Raw genomic sequence first — 26,289 nt, 5'->3', positions numbered from 1 at the left:
CAACCCCTAAGCAGCGGTTCTCAAATACTCACAGGCCTCAGAATCACCAGGAAGGTCTGTTAAGACGCAGGCTGTTGACTCAGGAGGACTGGGTTGGGGCCTGAGAATTTGCGCTTCTAACAAGCCTTCAGGTGATGCTGACGTCTGGGGATCACACTTTGAGAACCACTGCTCTTAAGGACATTCCCATATGCCCAGGGCTTCTCCCAGGGACCTGGCAGGTTGCCCACCCTGACCTTGCCCAACCCCTGGGCTCTGCACCTCACTTTACTATTCACTTCAGGCATCTGCCTGAATGAGCAGAGGAGGAAAGTCACAGAGGAGAAATCCAGCCGTGCACATTTATTCCAGGTGGATCCCACACCACAAACCGAAAAATTCCTAACTGTGCTCCCCTGGTTCCCCTTTCTGCTCAACATTCTGCAGCTCAAGAACCTCGGCATGGATCACTGCCTGGATGTGGGAGAGAATAACAATGGAGGAAAACCCCTCATCATGTACACCTGCCATGGCCTTGGCGGCAACCAGGTACGGAGCCCAGCCCGAGGCGAGCCTGTCTCTGGGGCATCTTCTCTCTTCACAGGCCCCCTTCCTCCGCTCATAATCGTCCTTTCCTGAGGACTAGGGTAGGGGAGATCCAGAGAGAGGGGGAGATACCAGCCCTGCCCCCAGTCTGAGGGGGAATGCATGATACCGACAGACAAGGTCTTAAGCGCGGACCGGGGCATCCAGAGAGGAGTGGGCAGCAGTGCTGGCTGCTAGAGAGGGGCTGGGGGGGAGGATTGGTTTTTGGTTGGGGTTTTGTTTTCCCACACTCCCCACCCTGGCAGGGGAGGATTCTTCATCAGAGGAGGCTTCCTGGAGGATGCCAGCTGCTGAATGGTGTTTTAGGGTGACTGTGGAAAATTTTTGAGCCCCTCGGCTACACTCAACTTCTATCTTCAATGCCTTCCCTACCCAGAAGGTACCACTATGATCCTAGCACCCATCAGTGACCCCAAAACAACCACCTACTGACATCTCACAGCTACCTGACATCCTGGGAATTTCCCCCATGCCCTACAATGCCCAGCTCTTCCCTGAGGAATAACTAATAACCTCCCTGGACCCAGCCCCTCAATCTACCCTGAATGCCCAGCATTTGGTAAGTAAGAGGCACTTAAACAGAGTTGAGGGCTTCCCTGGTGGCGCAGTGGTTGAGAGTCCGCCTGCCGATGCAGGGGACACGGGTTCATGCCCTGGTCCGGGAAGATCCCAGATGCCGCGGAGCGGCTGGACCCGTGAGCCATGGTCGCTGAGCCTGCGTGTCCGGAGCCTGTGCTCCGCAACGGGAGAGGCCGCGGCAGTGAGAGGCCCGCGTACCGCAAAAAAAAAAAAAAAAAAAAAACAGCTGAAACAAGGAAAGGAGTGGCATGGGCCACTGAACAGGATGCCAACAGGATGTTCAAATGAAGACTAAGTCACTGGAGCAATTTCCTGTACCGCTGGCCCGTGTGGTGATTTTAGGTGGTACACTGATGAACATTTTTTCAATAGTAATCTATTAGCAAAAAAGAACTAGCACATGATTTCACCAATAATGCTTTAAATGAGGCTTTTTTTTTTGGAGTCCTGACCACTGGACCGCCAGGAAAGTCCCTAAGTTAAGTTTTTAACTAAAGAAAAAACCTTTAGTAACTATTATCTATCATTCCAGTATCACCCAGATGCGGTGGCACATGAATTACTGAAGTCTTGGCACCTACTCACTTTCCTCCCCAGGAGGCCATCTGTGGTTGGCATCTCAAGGCAGTTGGCTTTGGAAGATGGTGGGCAAACTCTCTGCCTGCCCCTCAGGACCTCCTCTTATCTTGTGTTCTAGTACTTTGAATACACGACCCAGAGGGACCTTCGCCACAACATTGCGAAGCAGCTGTGTCTCTATGCTGGTGCTGACACTCTGGGCCTTAGGGGCTGCCACTTCACGGGCAAGAATAGCCAGGTGCCCGAGGATGAGGAATGGAAATTCACCCAGGTGAGTCAGCGGCCCAGAAAGCTCAGAATCAAGAGCCTGAGACCACAACTGCCCCCTCCCTTCCTTCTGCATCTTCTGCCTGAGATACTACGGGGTGGATCCGGACAGTGTACAATAGGAAGTATGGAGAATGTGGGCTTGGTCACAGGCAGGGTTCTCAGGGCCTAAGTAAGGTTTGGTGATGGCTGGTTCTGCTTGATATAAAGATGGGGTCGGGGTTATGGTCCAGGACCAGCTGTGTCGTAGCTCACGTATTTATAGGCTGAACACAAGTAGATGAAGTTGAAGAGTCACTTGTGGTTCCTGCCTGGCCTCTGTGTGCCGGGCACAAGGCTATGCACTCACATACATTGGTTTGGTTAATCTTCCAAGTAGGTGGTGTCCCCACCACTAGAGATGGGCCAGCCGAAGCTCAGCAAGTTTGTGACTGGCCCAAGACCCTTCACTAGTAAATGGTAGGCCTGGGGTTCTGATCTAGATAAATCTGACTCGAAAGCATGGGTTCTTTCCATTACACCACACTGCCTCGGGATAAACGATGTAACTTCTACAGGATTGGGCCCAAACCAGCAGCCCCCAGTGAGCCTCCACACCCCACTCCACCCCAATCCCCAGTCCTTGGCTTGGGGAAAGAGGAGCCCAACCTTGGAGCTACAGGGAAGGGAGGAGTCTGAACACGATCAAAGGCAGAAGGTGCGGGTGGGCAGCAGTGGCCCAGGTCTTTGAGACTGGCCATCTGGAGTGGGAGGTGGTCCTGAAAGCCTTTTTCAGTGAGCCCATGGTCCTGCCTTCCTCTGTTCCAGCCATTCATGCTAAAGCTGGGGGTGAAGAATTGGTACCACGCACAGGTGGAAACTCAGGAATGCATCCCATCAGAGTATCTGGCATCCAAGGAAAGGAATTTGGAAGTGCCCTCTCTGTGCCTCATTGGGTTGCCTTTTGTCTACTGACCCCTATTTCATTGCCCCCTAGTAGCACTGTCAGAGGTCTGAGGCCCAGGCTGACCGTTTGCCGTGTCATCTTTTTAGGATCAACTCATCAGGAACTCAGGATCTGGTACCTGCCTGACATCCAAGGACGGAAAGCCAGCCATGGCCACCTGCAATCCCAGTGATCCCTACCAGCACTGGCTCTTCATCTAGGCCCTGGATCACCCCCCTGTGGGAGATCCCACAAGCCTCTTAGGAAACAGGATTTGGGGGAACCTGATGTTTGAGAACCTGATCATCAGTTCCCTGTCGGCCTTAGAGATGGATTTCAAACTCGATGCAAATCAAGGCAGGACCTTCCTACTCCTTGCAACAACATTGGGCCCATTTTCTTTCCTCCACGTTGGTGGAAGAGACCGTTAGAACACATAATACGTTACCTAGAGCTCTCCTTCTGCCCTAGAAACAGACTTGCAAAGCAGAGGAGGCAGCTGGGCTAGAGCCCAGGGCAGCAATGCTGATTTCAAGAAAAGTACCTCTGCAGCCACGTCCTGAATCCCTCATCATCTAGAACACCCACAGAATCCAGTGAAACGGTATATTCTACCAGAGGAATTAGAGGTCTAAGAGTCTCCCTTGCTAACATTACCTGAAGCTTCTTGACAGGAATCCTTTATCTCATTTCATCTGCACGATAGTCCCGTGAAAAAGACAGGAACCACTGTGCCCATTTTATAGACAAGAATGCTGAGGCAGAGAGAAATAAAGGAGCTGGTCTGTATCCTGAACCTGGGCTCCTCCCACCACACCACAAGAACACTAGGCAACTAGCCATCAGCTCCCCACTCTCTTCCCTCCAGTCTGATCATTTCTGGCTGGCTGGTCTCCATAAAGCCTAGAGCAGTGCAGCCAGGTAGCTGTGAGGGAGACCATATTTAGGAATCCTGAGATGTTCGTTTTGAAAGAAAACTTGTGGAGCTAGTGATTCTCAGGTTTAAGTCCCAGAACCTTTTTTCAGTGCTCCATGTATAATGTAGTTCAGAAGCAAAATAGCCACGGTTGAAAATGAGGGTGGGTGAGGGCATTGCCCACCAGCCCCTGAACTTTTCTAAAAGTCTGCAAGCACAATTTGAAAATCATCGTTTTAGTCCAGCCCTATCATTTTCATATTATGAAACCAAGGCCAGATAAGTGAAGTTATTTGCCCCAGGCCACACAACCACCTATCGGCAGCCCTGAGGCTAGGACCCAGATAAGGCTAACAAGAGCCCTGGGAAGTCTGAAGAAGCCGGGACAGCAGGTAGTGTGGAGCACGACTGCGCGACGCCTCGTCTGCGGTTCTCGCGTGAACTCCCCGCACAGAGCAGACCTGCCGTGCGTGTCAGCTCTTCCCCAAGCAAGTTGGACCCCACCACGCATGGCTGCTTTGCCTGAAGTAGAGAGCCCAGCTTCCCAGAGGACTCATTCCTTCTTGGAGGGCTTCCTACTTGAGTAGCAGGCTGTCTTCTTGGACAGCACCACATGAGGGTGCCGTGGGACCACAGCTGCCTCTGCTTCCCACGCAACTCCCCGCCGCAGGAAGTCTCCTAGGTCCCATGGGGTAGCCCAGCCAAAGGGAGAGGAGAGAGTGGCCAGGACGTGTCCTGGAGTGGGGAAAGGGAAAAGTTCTTTCCCAGAAAGAGAAGAGAATTGCACGTGAGATCCCACTGGAAATAAAGGTTTTATGGCATTGGTAAAGGAAGTTTGCACTGGGTTCCTCCTCCCCTGCTATGCCCCTTAGCTGATCCGTTTGGAGGATCAGTTGATTCAAGCTGTGAAGAATCACACACGTCTGAAAAGTTCTGTCACAGCCACTGTCTCGTCTCCAAATATCCTCTGGCCCCCCAATTTAGCCTCCACGCTGTGTCAAGCACATGTAGACATGAGGAGATAATAAGGCTCTTCCCCCATGGAACTCATACTTCAGCTGGGAAAACAGAGAGGTAAGCAAGTCATGCCAAGCCTGCAGATGTTCAGAGATGTGCTACATGACTTAGAACAATTCTTAGGGAAGCCTCACAAAGTTGGTGACATTTGACCTTAGACCTCAAAGGATGGATCCTCAGGTAGGAAGAGCTCAGTAAGCAAAGGTCTCAAGTGTGAGAAAAGTCGCAGAGGGACAACAGTACATGTGGATGCAGGGAACCAGGAGGACTGAAGGGTGGGGGCGCAGTGAATGTAGAAGCTAGAAGGTCAGGACCACACTATGGCTTTCATGAGCCCTAGGCACTTGTGCCTTCATTAAAAAAGTGGTAAAGAGTATGTTTTACAACTGCATTGATGTAACAACGAATATAATCCAGGATGATTGTATTCTGATTTTAAAAGAAACTGAAACATTTTTGTGGGCCTAAAAAGTATTGTGGGAGCTTCCCTGGTGGTGCAGTGGTTGAGGTGGTGCATCCGCCTACCGATGCAAGGGACACGGGTTCGTGCCCCGGTCTGGGAAGATCCCACATGCCGCGGAGCGGCTGGGCCCGTGAGCCATGGCCACTGAGCCTGTGCGTCTGGAGCCTGTGCTCCACAACGGGAGAGGCCACGACAGTGATAGGTCCGCGTACGGCAAAAAAAAAAAAAAAGTATTGTGGGCCTCAGGCACTGTACCTGCTGTGCTTACTGGGTTAGTCGGCCCTGTAGAACAGTGGCTTGGGGCCCAACTGAAAAGGCTTTGAATGCCATGCTAATAAGTCCAGTAAATCCTAGGGAGCCTTAGTCCTTAACTCCAATCTTAGCCCTACTCTTGGTTGCATTCAACATCCAAACATTTACCAGGCACTGTTTGTTTGCTATTTATCCTAATATCGCTCATACTCTCTATAGCATCACTCAAGAGCTCTCCAGCCCGATCTCACGACGCATGCCCAACTGAGGAGCCCTGCTGTGGTGCTCAGTTTCCTCACCCCGACCACACAGCAGCAGAGCATCTCGCAAGGGCGGTCAGCTAAGGGTAACCCACGGGGACTGAGAGATGCAGCAGGTTTGGGGGTGAAGGGAGGACTAGGGAAGAGAGGTGCTCAAGAAGAGGGAGAGGGCACGAACAGGGAGGTGGGAGGACTCAAGAAACCAGCTTCTTGGCCTCCCCTTAGCCGAGGATGGCCTTGCCCTAACCCCACATCTGCACTATTAAAATCCACCCCTCTGACCATTCTCAGGCTAACCTAAAACCTTAAGTCCTGCTTAAAATCTTTTTTATTTATTTATTTATTTTTGGTCGCATCGGGTCTTCGTTGCTGAGCGCGGACTTTCTCTAGTTGCGGCGAGCGGGGGCTCCTCTTCGTTGCGGTGCGCGGGCTTCTCGTTGCAGTGGCTTCTCGTTGCAGAGCATGGGCTCTAGGCGTGCAGGCTTCAGGAGTTGTGGTTCACGGGCTCCGTAGTTGTGATTCACAGGCTTAGTTGCTCGGCAGCATGTGGGATCTTCCCAGACCAGGGCTCGAACCCATGTCCCCTGCATTGGCAGGTAGATTTATAACCACTGCGCCACCAGGGACGCCCAAGTCTTGTTTAAAAGCTTGATGCTAACCAGCCCTGTGTTACTATCTCCTGGCTCCAGGAACCTCTCTCCCCTTAGCACTGCGTGGCTCATCTCCTCTGGGGATCTATTTCCCACTTGAAGAGTATTGGCGCCATTGCCAAAAATGGATAAATGTCCCAGAATATATTCTTATTTTTAATTACAAAAATAAGGGACTTCCCTGGCAGTCCAGCGGTTAAGACTCCTCACCTCCAATGCAGGGGAAACGGGTTCAATCCCTGGTCGGGGAGCTGAGATCCTGCAAGCCATGCGATATGGCTGAAAAATTACGAAAAAAGAAAAAGTGAAATTGATCCTCACGACACTGCCATACCTATTGATTCATTCTCTAGAAGTAGTAACTTCTAGAAAAGTAATAATTTCCAGGTATAAACCTTCTATACCCTTTTTCTATGAATATACATAATATATATAAAGACACACACACAGAGTACCATATTGTTTGAAACTTGATGTCTTCATTTAATATACCAAGGACATCTTTTCATGTCAGGTCATTTAAGTCTAACTCATTCTTTTTAAAAGCTGGATAGTATTGGGATTCCTTGGTGGTGAAGCCCTGGTGGTTCGATCCCTGGTCCGGGAAGATTCCACATGCCGTGCAGCAACAAAGCCTGTGCGCCACAACTACTGAGCCTGTGCTCTAGAGCCCACGAGCCACAACTACTGAAGGCCGTGCTCCTAGAGCACATGCTCCACAACAAGAGAAGCCACCCCAATGAGAAGCCCGCGTACTGCAACGAAGAGTAGACCCCGCTCACCGCAACTAGAGAAAGCCCACACGCAGCAACGAAGACCCAATGCAGCCAAAATTAAAACCAAATAAATAAATAAATTTATTTTTTTAAAAAGCTGGGTAGTATTCCTTAATATGATTAAACCCAATTTCTCTAACCTTCCCCTATTGATGAATACTGAGTTTTGATGAATACTGAGTATTCATGAATACTGAGTATTGATGAATACTGAGTTTTTTCCAATTTTGCGACAAACTTTATGACAAACTACACAAAGTTTGGTGACAGACTACACTAGAACCCACATCGTTGTACATTTATTTTTGTGCCCGTGTTTATTTCAAAAAGATACATTCCTCTTGGAAAATACGCAGTGCCTCAGAATGAAAGCCAAAGCCCTCCTCTACACCTCACCCTAAGAGGAGGAAAAGAGTCTGACCAGCGTGGGAGATGAGGCTGGGTGTGTAGATTACTCAATGGCTTGGGAGCATTGAGTGCAATCCTAAACAGTTTGGTTTTTAAGCAAATACAGATAAGGCTTCGCCAAGGGTGCAGCGTTGGATGTGATATTGACCCTGTGCTCAAGGGCTCACTTTGGAGTCTGTGATGTGGAGGGGTAACCTTTAAGAGGCCCTTGAGCCCCCCCTTGGACTCCTGATCCTGGGGGCTAGAGCTGTCTCCCTATTCTCCAGAGGAGGCCACGGGGGGTGGGGGTGGGGGCGCGGGTGGAGAATGACAAAGGAGGCCCGGATTCCCCAGCCAGCTCAACTCTTCCCCCCCCTCCCCCGGGGTCTCCTTTGGGTTAGAATGTTGGGGGTGGGGCTGGAGAGGGAGCCCTTAGTGCAATTCCCACCCATCACCCCCCACACCCACCCCCAGCTCAAGGACCTGAAAAGGTGACCGTCTGTACAGAACTCCTTCCTCAGCCTTTTCCAGGCCTCTCCCACACCTGCAGGCTTGAAACTTGAATTCTGGAGTGTCTAGGCAACAAAAGCCCCCAGGTAAACTGGCATACTTTCCTGCCTGCTTCCCCCTGGGCTTCTGGCTTCTCTCAGCCTAAGTCCACCCACAGTCCTTGCTCTGGGACCTCCCAACCCAAAGTTCTCTGCCCACCGCAAGGTCCGCGGCACCTCCCTCCGTCCCCCTCTCCTGACTCTGATGGCCAGAGCCTCTCATCTCCTGCAGGACACTCCTGCCCTGCTCTCCACCCTCATAGCACGCAGACTAGCTCCCTATCCTGAGGGCTTCCTCTTCTCACCGACACTCTCCTTCTCTGGGAGCTCTCTTTTATCTGCTCTCCAGATGAGTCTCCCCAAACCTGTTTCCTAGTGAAGCAAGAGGGAAGGGGGCAGAGCACAACCTTTGAAAGAATGACATAGCCCAGAGGACACGACATAAACTTACTAGAACCAAATGGGTCCAAGACGGCAGACAAGTCGACTTCCACTAGACCTCGAGCCTCAGGATACGTTCATTGTAACACATCAAGCTAAATGACACACCACAGGTGCCATGACAGTTCCAAGACCAACCATAAGGATCAAAAAGTGGGCGGTGGCCCAATTCCTGGAAATCCCCGCCCCTTCCTAAAATAGTTGGAATACTCCTCCTACTCATTAGCCTATGAAATTACCCACTCCTATAAAAACTGACAACCCCATACTCTGGGGCCTTTCTCGCCTTCTGAGAAGGCCCACGCTCTGTCTGTGGAGTGTGTTTCTCTCTAAATAAATCCACTTCTTACCTATCACTTTATCTCTCACTGAATCCTTTCTGCAATAAGACATCAAGAACCTGAGCTTCATTAAGTCCTGAAACCAGGTGTGTGATCTCAGTTGGCAGACTGTGGGTTTTGGCCGGGTTCGAGGCCCAGCCGCGTGGGTTCAAGTCCCAACCCGTGGTACACGGTTTCTTCCATCAGAATTCTCTCCACTGCAGCTACGCTGCTTTTGTCTCCTTGCACCTGCACCACTGTCTGCGTCCTGGGGGCGCGTGCCGTTTCCCTCTTTGCTGTCTCCTCTTTCTTCTTGGTCTCCTTGCACACTTCTCTCCTCCAGCCCCCCATGCCTCCAGCCCCTGGTGCACAGGGTAGGTCTCTGCACTGACAGTGCCCCCGAGGGCAGTGAGACGGTGGCAGGCTACCAGCAAGCGGAGCATCCCAAGGGAAATGCCAGTCCTGGCTCTCCATCTAATTTCTTTTTTTTATATATATATATTTTTAACATCTTTATTGGAGTATAATTGCTTTACAATGGTGTGTTAGTTTCTGCTGTATAACAAAGTGAATCAGTTATACATATACATATGTTCCCATATCTCTTCCCTCTTGCGTCTCCCTCCGTCCCACCCTCCCTATCCCACCCCTCCAGGCGGTCACAAAGCACCGAGCTGATCTCGCTGTGCTGTTCCATCTTATTGCTGAAAAAGACTTAGTTGGATGCTTTTCAGCTGAAAGAGATGATTAATTCAGCCCTGACCTTGTTCTGTCTTTGTTCATAGACAAATTCTTTTACTTAAAAAGAAACCTTTTCATTTGTGTTTCCATTATCACCTGTGATTTTCCCTGCCTTCCAACTGGCCCTGCCAGTTGACAGGAAGGTCAGCAAAGCTGCTGATAAGCGGAGATTAAAGAGGGCTTGGCTCGTGGCAAGGGGGCAGTGGTCTACTTGCTGGCAACATGCTGCGCTTGCTGGTGTTCACCACGCTGGTCCTTCACGGTAAGTGGGTCATCTGGCTGGAGTTCTGTGGGGAGGGAGATTGAGCAGGAGGGTTGGAAAGCTTTCCTTAAGCCCAGGTCTGCTCTCTATCCCAGGATGGGAAGGAGACCCTGTCTGTGAGTCTAGCGAAAACTTTATTCTCCTGGAGCCCATGATAGAAAAGGTCGGGGGCCTCTGCTTGAAAGTCCCCTGAGCCATGAAGCAGAGAGAAGCCTCTTCCAGAGCCCTGGGCTCCCCCACCAACCCCACTGACAGGAAGACGTCCTCAGCGGGCATCTGGTGGCATGTGCACTGCTGTCCCTGCCCCCTGGAGAATCCCGCCAAAGCACTGTGTGTGTGGGAGGGGGTCAGGGGTGGGGGGTAGGGAGCGGGGAGTCACCTCAGGCCAAGGGTGACCCTAAGCAAGGCTGAGACCATGAGGAACCTCTGGGGCCTGGCACGGCAGTGTGAGATGGGTCCTTGTAACATGCCAAGGTTCTGGGGACACGTAGGGGAAGCAGAAAAGCAGAAGGCACTTAGACTTATCTGCTTTCAAAAGGGGCTCAGAGAACTCACAGCCGGGCCCCTCATTTGCTAGGGAGGAACTGTGAGTTTGCAGACAAAGCACAACTGCCACCCGCCCTCCCACCCTGAGCTGACCCCATGCTTAGTCATCACTCACTTTTCTTCTGCCCCACAAAGAACATAGTGCCCAGGACTTTCCAGAAACCAACGCCCGGGTAGTTGGAGGGACTGAGGCCCGGAGGCATTCTTGGCCCTCTCAGGTGGGTGTTCCTTCACAGCCCCAGACTGCCAACGAAATAAGAGTTGCCCGTGTCCTGATATGCAATATTATGTATGTTTGTGTATATCCTTATCAACAGGAAGCTCTCCAGCCGCCTGGATTCTAGCTTTAAAAGATGAATGGGACGAGGCTTAGGAATTTTTTTCTAAGTGCAAAAGGCTTGGAGGAAAGGATTTAAACACCAACCACACTCACTCTCCCAGGCACACACCCAAACACAAACCACATTTACACTCCCAGCAATACCTCTTGTGCCACACTAGCAAGACTGTGTGCCAGACCCACACCTCAGACTCTACACACCTTCACACACACACACACACACACACACACACACACACACCCCACTCCACGCAATTCGTGTCACACATGCAAACACACCTCTGCCCCCAAATGGAGCACGTTGCTCGTTTGGCTATTTAAAGAGTTTCCACTTTCAAAATAGGGCAGCTAGGCTGTGACTTAAGCAATTCTAAAAGTGTAAAACTGGCAAATTCACTGGTGAATAGCCATACTTTGAGAGAAATCACTGCGATTAGAATTAAATTCAATTTATAGAAGTTTGTGCCCCGATTTTCAGGGGTAGAGCTATTGTGTGATATGAGGCAATGAAGGAGGAGGAATGAACTGATAAAAATGCATACTCCGGTGGTGTTTCTAAGTATCTGCTGGGGTGAGGGGACAGGGTGTATCTTCAAAACTTCGGAGGGGAGTTCTGGGGACCTAAGTTTGTGGCTTAGGTGATGGAGCAATTCCATGGCTACATTTCCTTCCCAAGAGGGAATGGAGGTAGAAGGACCTGGGTTCCTGGCCCTTTGCAATAATATAGGGTAACGATGCTGAATGCACTGTGTGTGTATGTCTTTACTCCCCCTTCCATGTACACAGCAAACATCACCAAATGACGGAACACTCTTTTCTGCTGGTCCCAGGGGCATCTACACGCCCCTTCTCACCACTACTCCAGGTAGCCTCAACAGCAAAAGGTCAAATGAAAACAATTCGCCATCTCTAGCCCAGAAAGTTGGAGAATGTTTTGAGGTATGGCAGGAGTTTAAGGAGGTAACACATGGCTGGGATCAATGCCTTTCAAGAATCACCAACCTATCCCTCTTTTCTTCTCTCCCCATCTAGATTTCCCTCCAGTACCAGTCTGGAGGTTCCTGGTTTCACATCTGTGGAGGGACCCTCATCAGACGGAACTGGGTGATGACAGCTGCTCACTGTGTGGACAAGTGAGAAAAACAAAGACCAGCTTTTCTGAGCCCCTGGGAGGGGAAGAGTCTGGTCCTTTTGGAGGAATATGTATGTTTGACCGCTCAGGGCAAGACTTTAAGGAGGTGTTGGGGGGCCTGCGGGGAGGTAGTAGGATATAATGGAAAGTACAAACTATAATGTCAGGCAAACTCAGGTTCACCTCCTGTCCCAGCTTCTTCTAGCTATGTGAACTTGGATGGCTTACTTAGCTCTCCAAGCTCTCCCTCCCTTATCTCTACCTACTTTGTAGAATTATTGTGAGAATTAGGTAGGTAAATATTTAAGTGCCTAGTCAACGCCTGACTGGTAACCATTTTTTCATGTTTATCGTGAGCAGTTGTTCTTAAATTTGAGCATGGATCAGAATCACCTGCAGGGCACAGATTGCTGGGCCCAGCCCAGTAGAGTTTCTGATAGGAAGGTCCAGGTTGAGGCCTGAGAATCTGCATTTCTAACAAGTTTCCAGGTTATATTGATGCTGCTGGTACAGGGACCATGCTTTAAGAACTACTGGTCTAGGACTTCCAGTGGTTAAGGCGCCATGCTTCCAATGCAGGGGGCACGGGTTCAATCCCTGGTCGGGGGGTATTAAGATCCCGCATGCCCTGTGGTGTGGACAAAAAAATTTTAAAAACAAAAGAACTACTGGTCTAGAAGTTTATATGTCCCTCGAAACCCCTCTATGGGCCGAGAGCCATTATTTCATTTATGCTCAGCACACCTCTCCCAAGTTATGAGATATTCAGCCTCTGATGTTTGGCTTAGTAAATTGGGAACATGAAGTTGATGGTAGTTTTTGTCACTTCCACAGGTTAGCAAATTGGGGATGGGAGGGTTGGTTACTTCCTCATCCTCCAGGGTCTTCCATCCTTCCACTGCCTGGGCCAGATAAGATGGATTCCTGTCCTAAAGATGAGATGTAAGATGGCTTCCCAACTTTTCTCTAAGAGGGGAAAAAGAAGGATCACTCAGGGTTTCCCTCTCTCCCTCCAGACAAATGAGCTTCCGTGTGGTGGTTGGAGACCACAACCTGAGCCAGAACGATGGCACCGAGCAGTACGTGAGAGTGCAGAGGATCGAGGTGCATCCCCACTGGAACAGCAATAATGTGGCTGCAGGGTAGGGGCAAGGCGGGGCTAGCCTGGGGCTGGGAGGTGGAGGGCTGACTGGCCAGCCATGGGGTCTTGGCTTCCTTCACATTCATTCAGGAGGACTCTGAGAATTAAGATGTTGGAGGACTTGAGAATGTTTGAAGATCTTTGGGGATTTGTTTGATCTACGCTGGTTTGCATGATTGGATCCCCTGAATCTCCTCTGCAGAGTTTAATGTTCCTGTTTTTATTGTTAGTTATTATTCATTTTATGGAATAGACTCCATCAGCAAAAGTAGATTTCTTAAAATGAATCTCACAATGAGAAAAGTCCTGCAAGACTGAGCTGTAAACTTTTGGAAAGGAAGTAGTTAAGAGGGTAGCCAATTCTATAGCGTGGGTTCAAGTAATTTGGATATTTCTGCAGAGCATTTGACATCTTTCTCCTCTGAGAACTCTTCTCTGCTACGAAGATCAAAGCACTCTGCTCCTTTCCGAGTCCCCATTCACAACTGAAAGAAGCGAGCTCCACTCCCCCTGGGTTGCAGACCAGAGCTAGGCGGCAATGCTGAGACCTCACCAGCAGGGGCCGCTGTTAAACGTAGAATATCCTACAATCCAAATGCGTAGTTCCTCGAATTTGAGTCTTGGCGAGTCAGTCCCCTCCTTCTTCGAAGTCATTGGTTTCCAATTCCATGGGCACACAAGGCTTAGGGAGGGCTTGTCCCTGTGCTGACTTAAAGGAAGGCCTGGTCCTGCAAGCGAGCCGTCTCCTTTCCTCCCGCAGCTATGACATCGCCCTGCTGCGCCTGGCCCAGAACGTTACCCTCAACAGCTATGTCCAGCTGGGTGTTCTGCCAAAGGAGGGAACCATCCTGACTAACAAGAGCCCCTGCTACATCACAGGTTGGGGCAGGACCATGAGTAAGTCGCCTACATTGGCACCATCCACCACATGGATCTTGATTAGGTAGCTGAGCTTCTGGGGCACTTTTTCTGTGGTCCTAGGTGTTCAGAGCCAAAGACCAGGAACCAGAGATAAAATAACTGGTTCATGAAATCAAGCTAAGAACAAGCCATGGAATAGTCAAGTCAGAAATTCTCAGATTCTTATAACCAAAAAAAAAAAAAAAAGATAGACACCTTACCTCAGAGAGTATTTTGTTACCAGCCTCTCATTTTATACATAAGGAAACTGAGGCCCAAAGAAATTAAAGACCTTAAAAAAAAAAAAAAGAAAGAAATTAAAGACCTTGTTCAAGATCACATGACCAGGGAATTCCCTGGTGGTCCAGCGGTTAAGACTCTGCGCTCCCATTGCAGGGGGCCAGGTTCGACCCCTGGTCAGGGAACATAGATCGGGCACGGCACAACTAAGAGCCTGTATGCTGCAACTAAAAGATGACGCATGCCGCAACTAAAAGATACTGCATGCCGTAACTAAAAGATGCCTCATGCCGCAAAGAAGATCTCTCACACGGCAACAAAGATCCCATGTGCTGCAAGTGAGACCCAGCACAGCCAAATAAATAATTTTTTTTTTTTTTTCTGGTACACGGGCCTCTCGCTGTTGTGGCCTCTCCCGTTGCGGAGCACAGGCTCCGGACGCGCAGGCTCAGCAGCCATGGCTCACGGGCCCAGCCACTCTGCGGCATGTGGGATCTTCCCGGACCGGGGCACGAACCCGTGTCCCCTGCATCGGCAGGCGGACTCTCAGCCACTGCGCCACCAGGGCAACCCAATAAATAAATATTTAAAAAAAAAAATCACACGACTAGTTAGTAACTAGTTAGCTGGGGCCAGAAGGCAGGTATCCTGGCTTCCACCTTGGTGGTCACGATACCATCGAGCTGCCTTCATAGACAGTCTATAGGCTGTGGGCTGGAGTGAATGAGCCAGGGGTGGCTGCAGGTCCAGAGGAGTCGAGGCAGAGGAGGCCTCAGCTTCTTCTGGTCAATCATGGGAAGATTTCTGGAAGGAAAAGTCATTAGATGACATGGAAAGGTGGGAGAGGCTATGAGCAGAGATAGTTAACAAGGGTAGAGACAGCAGGCCTGGCACAGAAGGCTGTCAGCCATCAGACAGGATCTGAGCTCTAGAGGGGAGGCAAGGCCTTGCTGGGAGCAGCCAGTCTACTGGGGAAACCTGGGACTGAGAGAGACACATGCTTGTAATCCAGCTCTGCTCCCAGTTCACTCAATGTCATTGTAGTTCAATTTCCTGATCTATATATAACATGAAAGGATTGTTGTAAGTATCCAAAGAATAATTCATGTGCAAAGCCTTTGAAAAGTCAAAAAATGCATATAGGGCTTCCCTGGTGGCGCAGTGGTTGAGAGTCCGCCTGCTGATGCAGGGGACACGGGTTCGTGCCCTGGTCTGGGAAGATCCCACATGCCACAGAGCGGCTGGGCCCGTGAGCCATGGCTGCTGAGCCTGCGCGTCCGGAGCCTGTGCTCCGCAACGGGAGAGGCCACAACAGTGAGAGGCCCGCGTACCGCAGCAAAAAAAAAAAAAAAAAAAAAATTGCAGATAAAGGAAAGCTCTTAAGAAATGGAAACAAGGGTGCATAGTCCCAGTTCTGCTTCACAGGGTTTACAGTGTAAGGAGGAAGCAGGACAGATAAGTTATTAACAAATAAGACCATTCTAGTTACTTAATTAAGGTATCCATGAGATTAAAAAAAAAAAAAAAAAGCAGGCATAGGATTAGTGGTTTGGAACCTGGGAACGTAGTCAAGGATGACTCCTTAAAGGAAGGTGCCTGTAGCTTTTATACAGAGACAAAAGGAGGATCTATGACATGCAATGGGCAGAGAAAAGGAACTTGCCCTGACCTCAGCTTTCATCAGAACTTGGCAAGGTTTAGCTGGGTGTGGAAGGTTTTTTTTCCCTGGATAGCAGCTGGGGCTGACCTCCAATGCTGTGTGTCCTGTTCAGCCAATGGGCAGCTGGCCCAGACCCTGCAGCAGGCTTACCTGCCCACCGTGGACTACGCCACCTGCTCCAGCTCCTCTTACTGGGGCTCCACCGTGAAGAATACCATGGTGTGCGCTGGAGGAGACGGAGTTCACTCTGGATGCCAGGTGAACACAGGCGGGAAGTGTCAGAAGTCTCACCCCAGGTCCCTCCCCTCTCTGTTTCCCATCCCCCACCTTTTACTCACCTATTTCACACCTACTCCCACCCCTATGTACAGACTAAACTTTGTATTCTAGCATCTGAAGGAGAATGATTCTGTGCTACTAGGTCTATATTCACAGAATCTCCAAGTTTAAAGGAACCTTAAAATTCATCTTGCCTGTTGCCCTCCCCCACCTCAAAAGTTTGTATGTGGCCCAACATTTGTGTGTTGGTATATGTGAGTGTTCTTTAGAAGTTATTTGTGCCCTAGATTTTTTTTTTAATAAATTTTTTTTTTTTTTTTTGGCTGCGTTGGGTCTTTGTTGCTATGTGTGGCCTTTCTCTAGTTGCAGCGAGTGGAGGCTACTCTTCTTGTAGTGCAGTGGCTTCTCTTGTTGCGGAACACAGGCTCTAGGCGCGCGGGCTTCAGTAGTTGTGGCTCGCGGGCTCTAGAGCACAGGCTCAGTAGTTGTGGCTCACAGGCTTAGTTGCTCTGCGGCATGTGGGATCTTCCCGGACCAGGGCTCGAACCCGTGTCCCCTGCATTGGCAGGCAGATTGTTAACCACTGCGCCACCAGGGAAGCCCCTATGCCCTAGATTTTTAATGGCTGCCATGGGGCTAGGCCTGGCGTGGTGGTTGTAACTGTGTATAAGTTAGCTCCCCTCCCATCAACCCCAATTTTTCTTAGAGCTCCTCCACCACCACCCTTTTGACCCAATATTATTGATAGCAGAATGTATACAGGTGAATATGGTAGGGGAAAGTGCACAAAATAGTTTTATAATAGTACATATATAAATCGTCTTCTATTTAGACAAGATCAATCACCAATGCACCATCTTACAGATTTCTTTTTCTTTTTTAATTTTTATTGGCGTATAGTTGATTTACAATGTGTTAGTTTCAGGTGTACAGCAAAGTGAATCAGTTATACATATACATTTATCCACTCTTTTTTTGTTTGTTTTTAGATTCTTTTCCCATATAAGCCATTACAGGGTACTGAGTAGAGTTCCCTGTGCTATACAGCAAGTTCTTATTAGTTATCTGTCTGTCTATCTATCTATCTATATATATATATATATATATATATATATATTTTTTTTTTTTTTTTTTTTTTTTTTTTTTTTTGTTCCTTTTTTTTCTGGCCTCTCCCCTTGGGGGGCGCCGGCGCCGGACACGCCGGCTCAGCGGCCATGGCTCACGGGCCCAGCCGCTCCGCGGCATGTGGGATCTTCCCAGACCGGGGCACGAACCCGCATCCCCTGCATCGGCAGGCGGACTCTCAACCACTGCGCCACCAGGGAAGCCCTAGTTATCTATTTTATATATAGTAGTGTGTATATGTCAATCCCAATCTCCCAATTTATCCCTCCCCCACCCTTATCCTCTGGTGACCATAAGTTTGCAGATTTCTTAATGCAGTTCAACAAATATTCTTGATCATCTGCTAAATACTAGGCACTGTGTTTGATTCATCTTTGTATGAAAGATACGAAAGATACAAAGATAAATATAAACACAGTGTCTAGTGGAAGAATGGGAAGAGCAGACATAGAACAGAACATTGTAATACAATGTGGTTAAGTGTTATAACAAAAATATGCATAGGGTGATATGGGAGTTCAAAAGATAGGTACTTATCTCCGCCTGTTGGTGTCGGAAAAGACTTGCCTTCCCTGAGAAACTAGAGTCTGTACTGAGTCATAAAGCTTAAATAGGAGAAAGCCAGGCAAAAAAAGAGGAAAAGATATTCAGAGAGAGGGAACATGAAGAAAGGCATGGCCCAAGAACCTAGAACACATATAGAGAATTATAGGGCATTCCCTACCGTTAGAGCAGAGGTCAGGGCCCACAGCCTCCAAGCCCAGCTTGCTGCCTGTTTTTACGTGGTCCATGAGCTAAGAATGTTTTTCACATTTTTTAATGGTTGGGAACAAATTAAGAAAGGAATAATATGTCATGGCACATGAAAAATATAAAATTTCAGTGTTCGTTATAAAAAACTTTTATTGGAATACGGCCTTACTTCTTCATTACGTATTGTTTATGGCTGCTTTCATGGAGTTGAACAATTGCAAGAGAGACTGGCCTGCAAAGCCTGAGATATTTACTCTTTGGCTCTTTACAGAAAAAGTTTGCTGACCTCTGGGCTAGAACATAAACTATTACCATACTAGGGAATGTCAGGAGATGACACTGGAGACAGGTAGGAGCCACACGACTTAGGCCTTCAAATGTCATGCTTGGGGACATGAACCTTTATCTTAGGCACTGGGAAACCACTGAAGAGTTCTAAACCGGAGAACAGCATGATCAGATTTGCCTTTTAGAAGCACTCTCTGATGACAAGGTAAGCATGTTTTTTTTTTTGTTTTTTTTTTGCGGTATGCGGGCCTCTCACTGTTGTGGCCTCTCCCGTTGCGGAGCACAGGCTCCGGACGCGCAGGCTCGGCGGCCATGGCTCACGGGCCCAGCCGCTCCGCGGCATGTGGGATCTTCCCGGACCGGGGCACGAACCCGTGTCCCCCATCGGCAGGCGGACCCCCAACCACCGCGCCCCCAGGGGAAGCCCTAAGCGTGTTTTTGAAGAGAGCAAGATTAGCAGGGAGACTGCTTAGGAGACTCTTGCAATTATCTAGGCAAGAAATCTGAGGGCCCGAATTAGGGCAGTGGAGAGGAGGAAGGAGGATCAAGAATGACTTCCACGCATCTGATTTAAGTGATCTGGGGGAGGTGTTTGTTGCCTCTATGAGACAATATTTATAGGATTTTGGAGGGAAGGTTGAGTCTGACAAGTTGAGTCTGAGATCCCAGTGGGACATTCAGTTATTGTTAACTGGTAAGAAACTATATATAAAGAGAGTGGATCCTGAAGGAGAAAGCTAGGTTAGAGATAAGATCCCTCAAAGTCCCCCACCCCCCATCCCCACCTCCCCCAGGGAAAAGTGGTAGAATGAGGAAAAAAAAAACAAAAAACAGTGAGCTGGGGGGAAGAACTGTGATAACATAAATATTTGAGTGCTTCAGAGATAGTTGGAGGACAAAGGACCCGTAAGGATCTAAAAAAGAGATAAGAGAAAAGCATAGTAAATAAAGGTTTCACAAAATCTCAGGAAATACTGATAGATCATCACATAGTATGCCTTGCAGCCAGGAGCCGAGGCAAATAACTGAAAGTGGCTACTTCCACAGTTGGCGGGTCACTGGTAACTACAGTTAGAGCAGTTTCAGTGGAGTGGTGAGGGCAGAAGCTTGATTGAAGGGTAAGGAATGAAGAGGCAACACTGGGTCATTTGTAGAGATGTGGATGGACCTAGAGTCTGTCACACAGGGTGAAGTAAGTCAGAAAGAGAAAAACAAATATCGTATATTAACACATATATGTGGAATCTAGAAAAATGGTACAGATGAACCTATTTGCAGAGGAGGAATAGAGACGCAGACGTGTGGACATGGGGCAGGGGGCAGGGAAGGGGCGGGGGGGGATGAATTGGTAGATTAGGTTTGACATAAATGCACTACCATGTGTAAAATAGATAGCTAGTGGGAACCTGCTCTATGGCACAGGGAGCTCAACCCAGTGCTCTGTGATGACCTAGATGGGTGGGATGGCGGGGGGAAGGGAGGTCCAAAAGGGAGGGATATATGTATACATATAGCTGATTCACTTTGTTGTACAGCAGAAACTAACTCATCATTGTAAAGTAATTATACTCCAATTTAAAAGAAAGAAAGAAAGAAACATAGCAAAGAACGTAGAATACTCTTTCAAGAATCTTGGATGAAAGTGAGGAATTTTACAAGTCTGGTAGCTTTAAGGAGGATGACAGTCATGGAGGGGGTGGATCTTTTAAGAGGGAAGAAAATTAAGTGTGTTTCTGGGCAGAGAGGAAAGGATCCTGTAGAGCTGGAGAGAGGGAAAAAATGGATGACACAAGATCCCGGAGGAGAAGGAAGAGATGAACCAAGAGCACAGGTGGAGCTGGCCTTGAACAGAAGAGGGACACAAAAATGTGCATGGACATGAAAGAGAGTGCAGGCTGGGTAGCTGGAAGTTGGCAGGTGTTCTGCAATCTTGCTTCTATTTACTCATGAACTAGGAGTCAGATTAAATGCTGAAAATGAAGGGACAAGGGTTGTTTGTGTCTGGACTGATTAAGGTGAATGGGTTTAGAAAGACTGGCCTCCATGATGTTACTGATATAGGCTGAGGTTGGAGACCATGCAATAATCATAATGGATATATGATTCACTCCATTCAAAGATCTAGTTGTAGGGAATGGATTAATCCAGGGCTGGGTTTTCATGCATTATTGGGACATAAAGACAAGATTGCAGATCAAATGCAAGCTCCAAGCTAGGTGGAGAAGGAGGCTGGTAGGCTGGCTGAAATAGTAGAATCAAAGATTAAAGGGTTTTTTGTGTGTTTGTTTTAAAGATTTTTTTTTTTTTTTGATGTGGACCATTTTTAAAGTTGTCATGTTGTTGTTGAAGTTGTTGAAGTTAAAGTTGTTGAGTTTGCTACAATATTGCTTTTGTTTTATGTTTTGGCCCTTTGGCCGCAGGGCATGTGAGGTCCTGGCTCCCCAATCAGGGATCGAACCCACACCCCCGCCCCCCACTGGAAGGCTAAGTCCCAACCACTGGACCGCCAGGGAAGTCCCTAAAGGGTTTTTTTTTTTGTAAGCAGTTAGAACTACGGAAGTAAGGTGAGCAACTCATCCCAATTTTCCCAGGACTTCCCCAGTGTCAACTGAAAACAAAACAAAACCGCACAGCCTAAAAGTTGAGAGTTATGTTTTATTCAGTGATCTTACTAAGGACAAAACCCCGGGAGACAGCCTCTCAGACAGCTCTGAGCAACTGTTCCAAAGAGGTAAGGGAAGGAGCCAGGATATATTAGAGTTTTTGCTGAAAAAAAAACATGGAGACAACCATCAAAGATTACTGCTAATAACAAGAAACAGACATTTCAAGTGAATGATTTTAGTGTTTTTCTGTGTTTGGGAAGATGCAAGAGTCTGGGCTTACAGAAATCATTCCTTTGATATGCATTGTAACTATCTAGGGCCAGTATCATTTTTCTCCATCCTGAAATCCCCTCAGGATATGGAAGGTGGCTGCAGTGGCTGGTGGCTTGATGACAGGCAACATTCCTTGTTTCCCAGAATGGAAGGCAAAATTCTTTGTTTACTGACATGGCAGGCAACATTTTTTTGTCCACACCAGTGTCAAAACTTAGAAGTCCTATATCCTGGGAACCCTACCTGCAACTTGGGGCAAAAAAAAAAAAAGATGAACATGTGGGACTCGAGGGACATTGTTCCAGCTAATGATTAAGAACTCTCCAGACAATAGGGGCTTCTTAGACAATGGGTGAATTTCCAGGATGTCCGGTCCCCTTCCGAGAAGGAGGGAGATAAACAAAATGTAAAAAAGGTATCTGTCAAAGACCAATCAGGAAGCTGGGGACAAGTTCCCTCTCTGGTCCGAGCCTAAGCCGGGACCAATCAGCAGGAAAACTCAACCAAATCTATAATTTACATACGGGGAAGTGGGAACCTATAAAACTGACATATTCGCGCCCAAAAGGGGTTCCTTCTTCGACCTCCTGCGTGAGGACCAAGGAACCCCGGTGCACCGGCCTTCAATAAACCTCTTGCGTTTTGCATCGGCTTCCGACTCTTGCTGTTTCCTGGGCGAGTCGAAACTCCTAGGGGACCGCGAAGGTCTAACAAACACATAAGTCAAGCTCTTACAGGTCCTCACCAGCCACCTTCACCTATAACCTCTTAAGGTTTAACCTTTCTGAGTTTAATTCACTTCGCTCTCTCTCAAGGCCTTGAACTCTGAAAAACTAGAGTACTTTTCTTCTTGCTGCCACTCCAGATAGGCAATTCTCTGAAGCGACTGTGTCGCCAGGTCTCTTCCCACTGGAATTTCCCAAATATTGTGTCTTTGTTTTCTGGGCTTTCAGATTTCTGGGTCCCAGCCCTTTTCCTCAGAGTGGATTCACTAAGCCCCTCTCACCTCAATCCACCACCGTCTCCCACCGAGCTCTTTCCCAGCTCTTCCTTCTGCCCTGATATCCTCAGCCACACCCCCCATCGCTACAGTCTTTGTTTCTTTTCAGGTCAATTAGCATAAGAAAATCATATGATATACAATTCAATTACCTTCCATTCCTCTAGCTTAGAAATACTATCAAACCCCTATTAGAATTTGAGTGGAAGATATTTAAACTGTTTTGTTTTGTGTTGAGTACAATAGTCTAAAGGAAGCATCTTCTTTTCCTAAACATAGTTGGGATGGGGTACAGCTATTTCCTTTTTAAAAGAGTTATCCGCAATTTGAACTTTTGGTCTCTTTCCCTAGTTCTTCTTTTTTTAAGTTTTAATTTTTATTGAAGCTATGTGTATTAAACTGCTTAAGGTGGCCAGTAAAACGATGAGGCCCAATAGTGGGAAAGAACATAGTGTTCCTTCCACCACCTCAAGCTCTCCCTCCCTAGAGGGGACCACTGTCAACTCTTCAGCTGATTTCTTTCAGTGTCTCCTTCCACCTCTCTAAAAGCATATACTTATATTGCCACTTAATTTTTCAGCTCAGGCATTATGCAAGGTGTGCAACCTCTCTTCCTTTTACACATATATACTTGCCCCCAGCATGAACTTTGCTATCTGCACCCACAACCTCCCCAAATAATTTTGGTTAAATTAACATTTAGTATTTATTATGATTATGTAAAATGCTATTCCCTGCATAATTTTGTTTTCCCTGGGGTTAATAATTGTCTTTTTAAATTTGCATAATGTATACTCAATTTATCACCAGTTCAGCCCCAAACTCTCCACTAATTTATAAGTGACCTATTTTATCTTCTCTTGTTCTGTATCTTGGTATGGGTCTATCTGCATTCATTCTGAGGGACATTTAGTGGGTTTCTTCATTCTGGAAACTGCAGATCTTTGCTTCTGAAAATGTTTATTTATTGATCATTTCCTCCCCTCCATTTTTATTTTCTCTTTCTAGAATTTCCATTATTCACACATCTACCTCCTAAATTGGTCCTCTTATTTTCATATTTTCTCTCTATATATTTTGTCCGCTTTATCTCCTAACCCAGTCTTTCATTTCTACTATCATAATTTCCAAAGGCTCTTTTTGTTTTCTGAATGCTCTAATAGCTTGCTGTTCTTGTATCATGGATGCAATATTAATCATAGTTTTGTTGTTTATATTCTTCTCCCTGCATAATCTTGGTTGCCTTCATTTTTTATTTCTTTGTTTTGATCTTTATTTATTTTAATAAGGAGGTTTTAATTTTTTAAATTTATTTATTTTTAAATTTATTTTATTTTTGCCTGCATTGGGTCTTTGTTGCTGCACACGGGCTTTCTCTAGTTGCGGTGAGCGGGGGCTACTCTTTGTTGCGGTGCGCGGGCTTCTCATTGCAGTGGCTTTTCTTACTGCGGAGCACGGGCTCTAGGCGTGCGGGCTTCAGTAGTTGTGGCTCACGGGGCTCTAGAGCGCAGGCTGAGTAGTTGTGGCACACGGGCTTAGTTGCTCTGCAGCATGTGGGATCTTCCTGGACCAGGGCTCGAACATGTGTCCCCTGCATTGGCAGGCGATCCTTAACCACTGCGCCACCAGGGAAGCCCCTTGATCTTTATAATTGAGGCTTTCTTCAGATGTTTGGTCATCCTTGACCATATGCTCTTATTTCAGAGTCGGACAGTGAAGAGCTGATAGGTAGCTCTGAGCCTTAGGTGGTGTTCATCTATAGTGAACTGCTTTGTCAGGGGATCTGGCTAGGCCATTTCATTGGGGGACTTACAATGTTAGTATCTTTAGATCTTCCCTCTTGTGCTGATCAGATTCTCCAAAGAAATATCTTCCAATTTTATGTCTGGAATCACAGAACTGACATTCTGGGAACTGAGTAAGGAAACGAGTGTCAAGGTCACAGTCTGTAAACTCCGGTTTGTCTGATTCTAAGCCCGAGCACGTAACCACTACCCAATACATCACTTTCTCTTCTCTTTACGCCGGTTTAGTTTAACATGGTTTGACTACCTACCCTGTGTCTAAAGGCTAAGTCTAATTAGACCCGTTGGTCTGAATGCTGGGGATAAATAAATCATTAGAACAACTTATTCCCCTCACCCCAGGTTCAATTTAAGTCAGTAACAGCTATTGAGCCTAAGATGTTCAAAGTTCTATGCTAGCATCGTGGAGAGGAAAATATCAGTAAGATGCAGTTCCTGTCTCAAGAAGCTCACAGATAAGCGTGGGAGATAGAAACAAATTATGAAACCAAAACACAAGGCAGAACATGACATGAGTGCTACAAAAGAAAGGAAGAAGTGCTATGGTCGTTTAGAAAGGAAGAGGAGGTTCATCTTGATTGAGGGGATATGAAGGAAGTGGGGATCTTAATTGGAGCTTTTAAACAGTACAGGATTGTACAAAGAGATGGGGGTGGGTGGGTGTAAGCAGAAACAAAGGCCCAAAGATCAAAAGATGTGGCGTTTTAGGACACTGCTTCTCCTCTCCACAGGGTGATTCTGGGGGTCCCCTTCATTGCTTGGTGAATGGCCAGTACACTGTCCACGGTGTGACCAGCTTCGTGTCCAGCCTGGGCTGTAATGTCTCCAGGAAGCCCACAGTCTTCACTCGGGTCTCTGCTTACATCTCTTGGATAAATAACGTGAGTCCTCTCAAATGATGGTTTGAAATAGGGTTACCTGGAGACCCAAGCACTGGCTGGGTTGGGGAGCAAAAGTTAAGCAGGGGAAGCCATCCTCTTCCTCACCGCATTCAAATGTTTACTCCTTTCCCTTCCTCCGTAGTGTACTTTCGCTCGATAACGTTGCCGTCCTGAGTTCCACTTCACATACCCACTAAGAATGCTTCACTGTACTGTTTACTGCTTAGGGTAAGGTGGGTGGTGGCAACAGCAGATCTGAACCAGGTACATATCAGTGCTGTCCAAAGTCAAAGCCAAGGGGAAAATGGCTTCCCTCTCCTGGGCGAGGGAAGAGGCACTAACCTTCTCCTCCACCAGTTCTTTCTAAGGGCATCATGGGAATTTGCTCTACCCTTTGCCAAGAGGTTTTACCACCTTAAACAATGCTTGAGGGTTAGGTGAGACTATACCTACACTGACCTGGTGGTAGAGCCTCACACCTATACCCTCCAGTCTTCAAACACATTCTGGAGTCTTGTGGTATGAACCTTGACTCACAACCGGTTCAAGGTCTGCCCTTGACACTGAGTCTTGAGTATGTGCCTATAACACTGAATTGCCCTGACACAGCTGAGAACTACTTCCTGCCCCCCCCCCCCCCATAAACCCAGTACAGGGCCATGCTCAACTGGGAGCCCTGAAGGGAAAAGAAAGGAGGTGGGCAGAAGTTACTGACTGGATATAACCGGTTTTTCGTTCAGGTCACTGCCAACAACTGAACATTTTCTTGGGTCCAACGGCCTTCCCAAGATGATTCTTAGATCCACAGCAGGACTTGAGGCCATCCAGGAAAAACCATTCTAACAGACTACTGAGCCAGATGCAGAAATGCAAATAAAATTGAATATATATATTACCCTGTGTCTTTTTTTTTTTTTGCAGTACGCGGGCCTCTCACTGTTGTGGCCTCTCCCGTTGCGGAGCACAGGCTCCGGATGCACAGGCTCAGCAGCCATGGCTCACGGGCCCAGCCGCCCCACGGCATGTGGGATCCTCCCGGACCAGGGCACGAACCCATGTCCCCTGCATCAGCAGGCGGACTCCCAACCACTGCGCCATCAGGGAAGGCCCCTGTGTCTTTTTATTTGTAATTAAGCCCTCTAGTGGAAATGCAGTTACAGGGCCTGAGTTGGATTTCACCACACTTCTGGGCTCGTTCTTCCATTTGCTGCCATCTCTATCAGTTCACAAACTAAGCCAAGTGAGAGTGGTCTTACATTGTCCTTTTTGGATTATGTTAGGACCTACTCATCCATTAATCTGCCCATCTGTCCCTCCTCCCAAACATATTTGCTATAGTCAAAGGCACAGAG

The 26,289-nt window shown here is 47.8% G+C and overlaps 2 protein-coding genes across 5 annotated transcripts in view; both read left to right on the top strand.

The window, feature by feature from the left end:
* GALNT6 (polypeptide N-acetylgalactosaminyltransferase 6) overlaps positions 1-4,676 on the top strand; it is a 34,721-nt gene extending 30,045 nt beyond the window's left edge. For all 3 annotated transcript variants that reach the window (XM_027106311.1, XM_027106312.1, XM_027106314.1), the window contains 3 exons: positions 427-528; positions 1,862-2,014; positions 3,043-4,676. In XM_027106311.1, the coding sequence (XP_026962112.1) occupies positions 427-528; positions 1,862-2,014; positions 3,043-3,156 (369 nt within the window). In that variant the 3' untranslated portion in view covers positions 3,157-4,676. The remainder of the gene's footprint in view (positions 1-426; positions 529-1,861; positions 2,015-3,042) is intronic.
* Positions 4,677-4,802: 126 nt separating this feature from the next.
* On the top strand, positions 4,803-25,832 carry CELA1 (chymotrypsin like elastase 1). 2 transcript variants are annotated; one of them, XR_003432774.1, is made up of 11 exons: positions 4,803-4,925; positions 9,839-9,968; positions 10,650-10,732; positions 11,641-11,793; positions 11,887-11,987; positions 13,003-13,128; positions 13,888-14,024; positions 16,040-16,185; positions 24,788-24,937; positions 25,080-25,165; positions 25,678-25,832. XR_003432774.1 is itself a non-coding variant. In XM_027106315.1 (10 exons), the coding sequence occupies exons 2-10, from the start codon at positions 9,929-9,931 to the stop codon at positions 25,693-25,695; spliced, it is 954 nt and encodes a 317-aa protein (XP_026962116.1). In that variant the 5' UTR covers positions 4,803-4,925; positions 9,839-9,928; the 3' UTR covers positions 25,696-25,832. The 2 variants fall into 2 exon arrangements, 1 of the variants encoding a protein (XP_026962116.1); XM_027106315.1 differs by lacking the exon at positions 25,080-25,165.
* Positions 25,833-26,289: the final 457 nt, after the last annotated feature.

This window comes from Aethalodelphis obliquidens, unplaced genomic scaffold (genome assembly GCF_003676395.1).
Source record: "Aethalodelphis obliquidens isolate GAN/ISIS:26980383/991018 unplaced genomic scaffold, ASM367639v1 scaffold8, whole genome shotgun sequence".
NCBI classification, from domain to species: Eukaryota; Metazoa; Chordata; class Mammalia; order Artiodactyla; family Delphinidae; genus Aethalodelphis; species Aethalodelphis obliquidens.
This window is presented reverse-complemented; position numbering and strand designations above follow the sequence as displayed.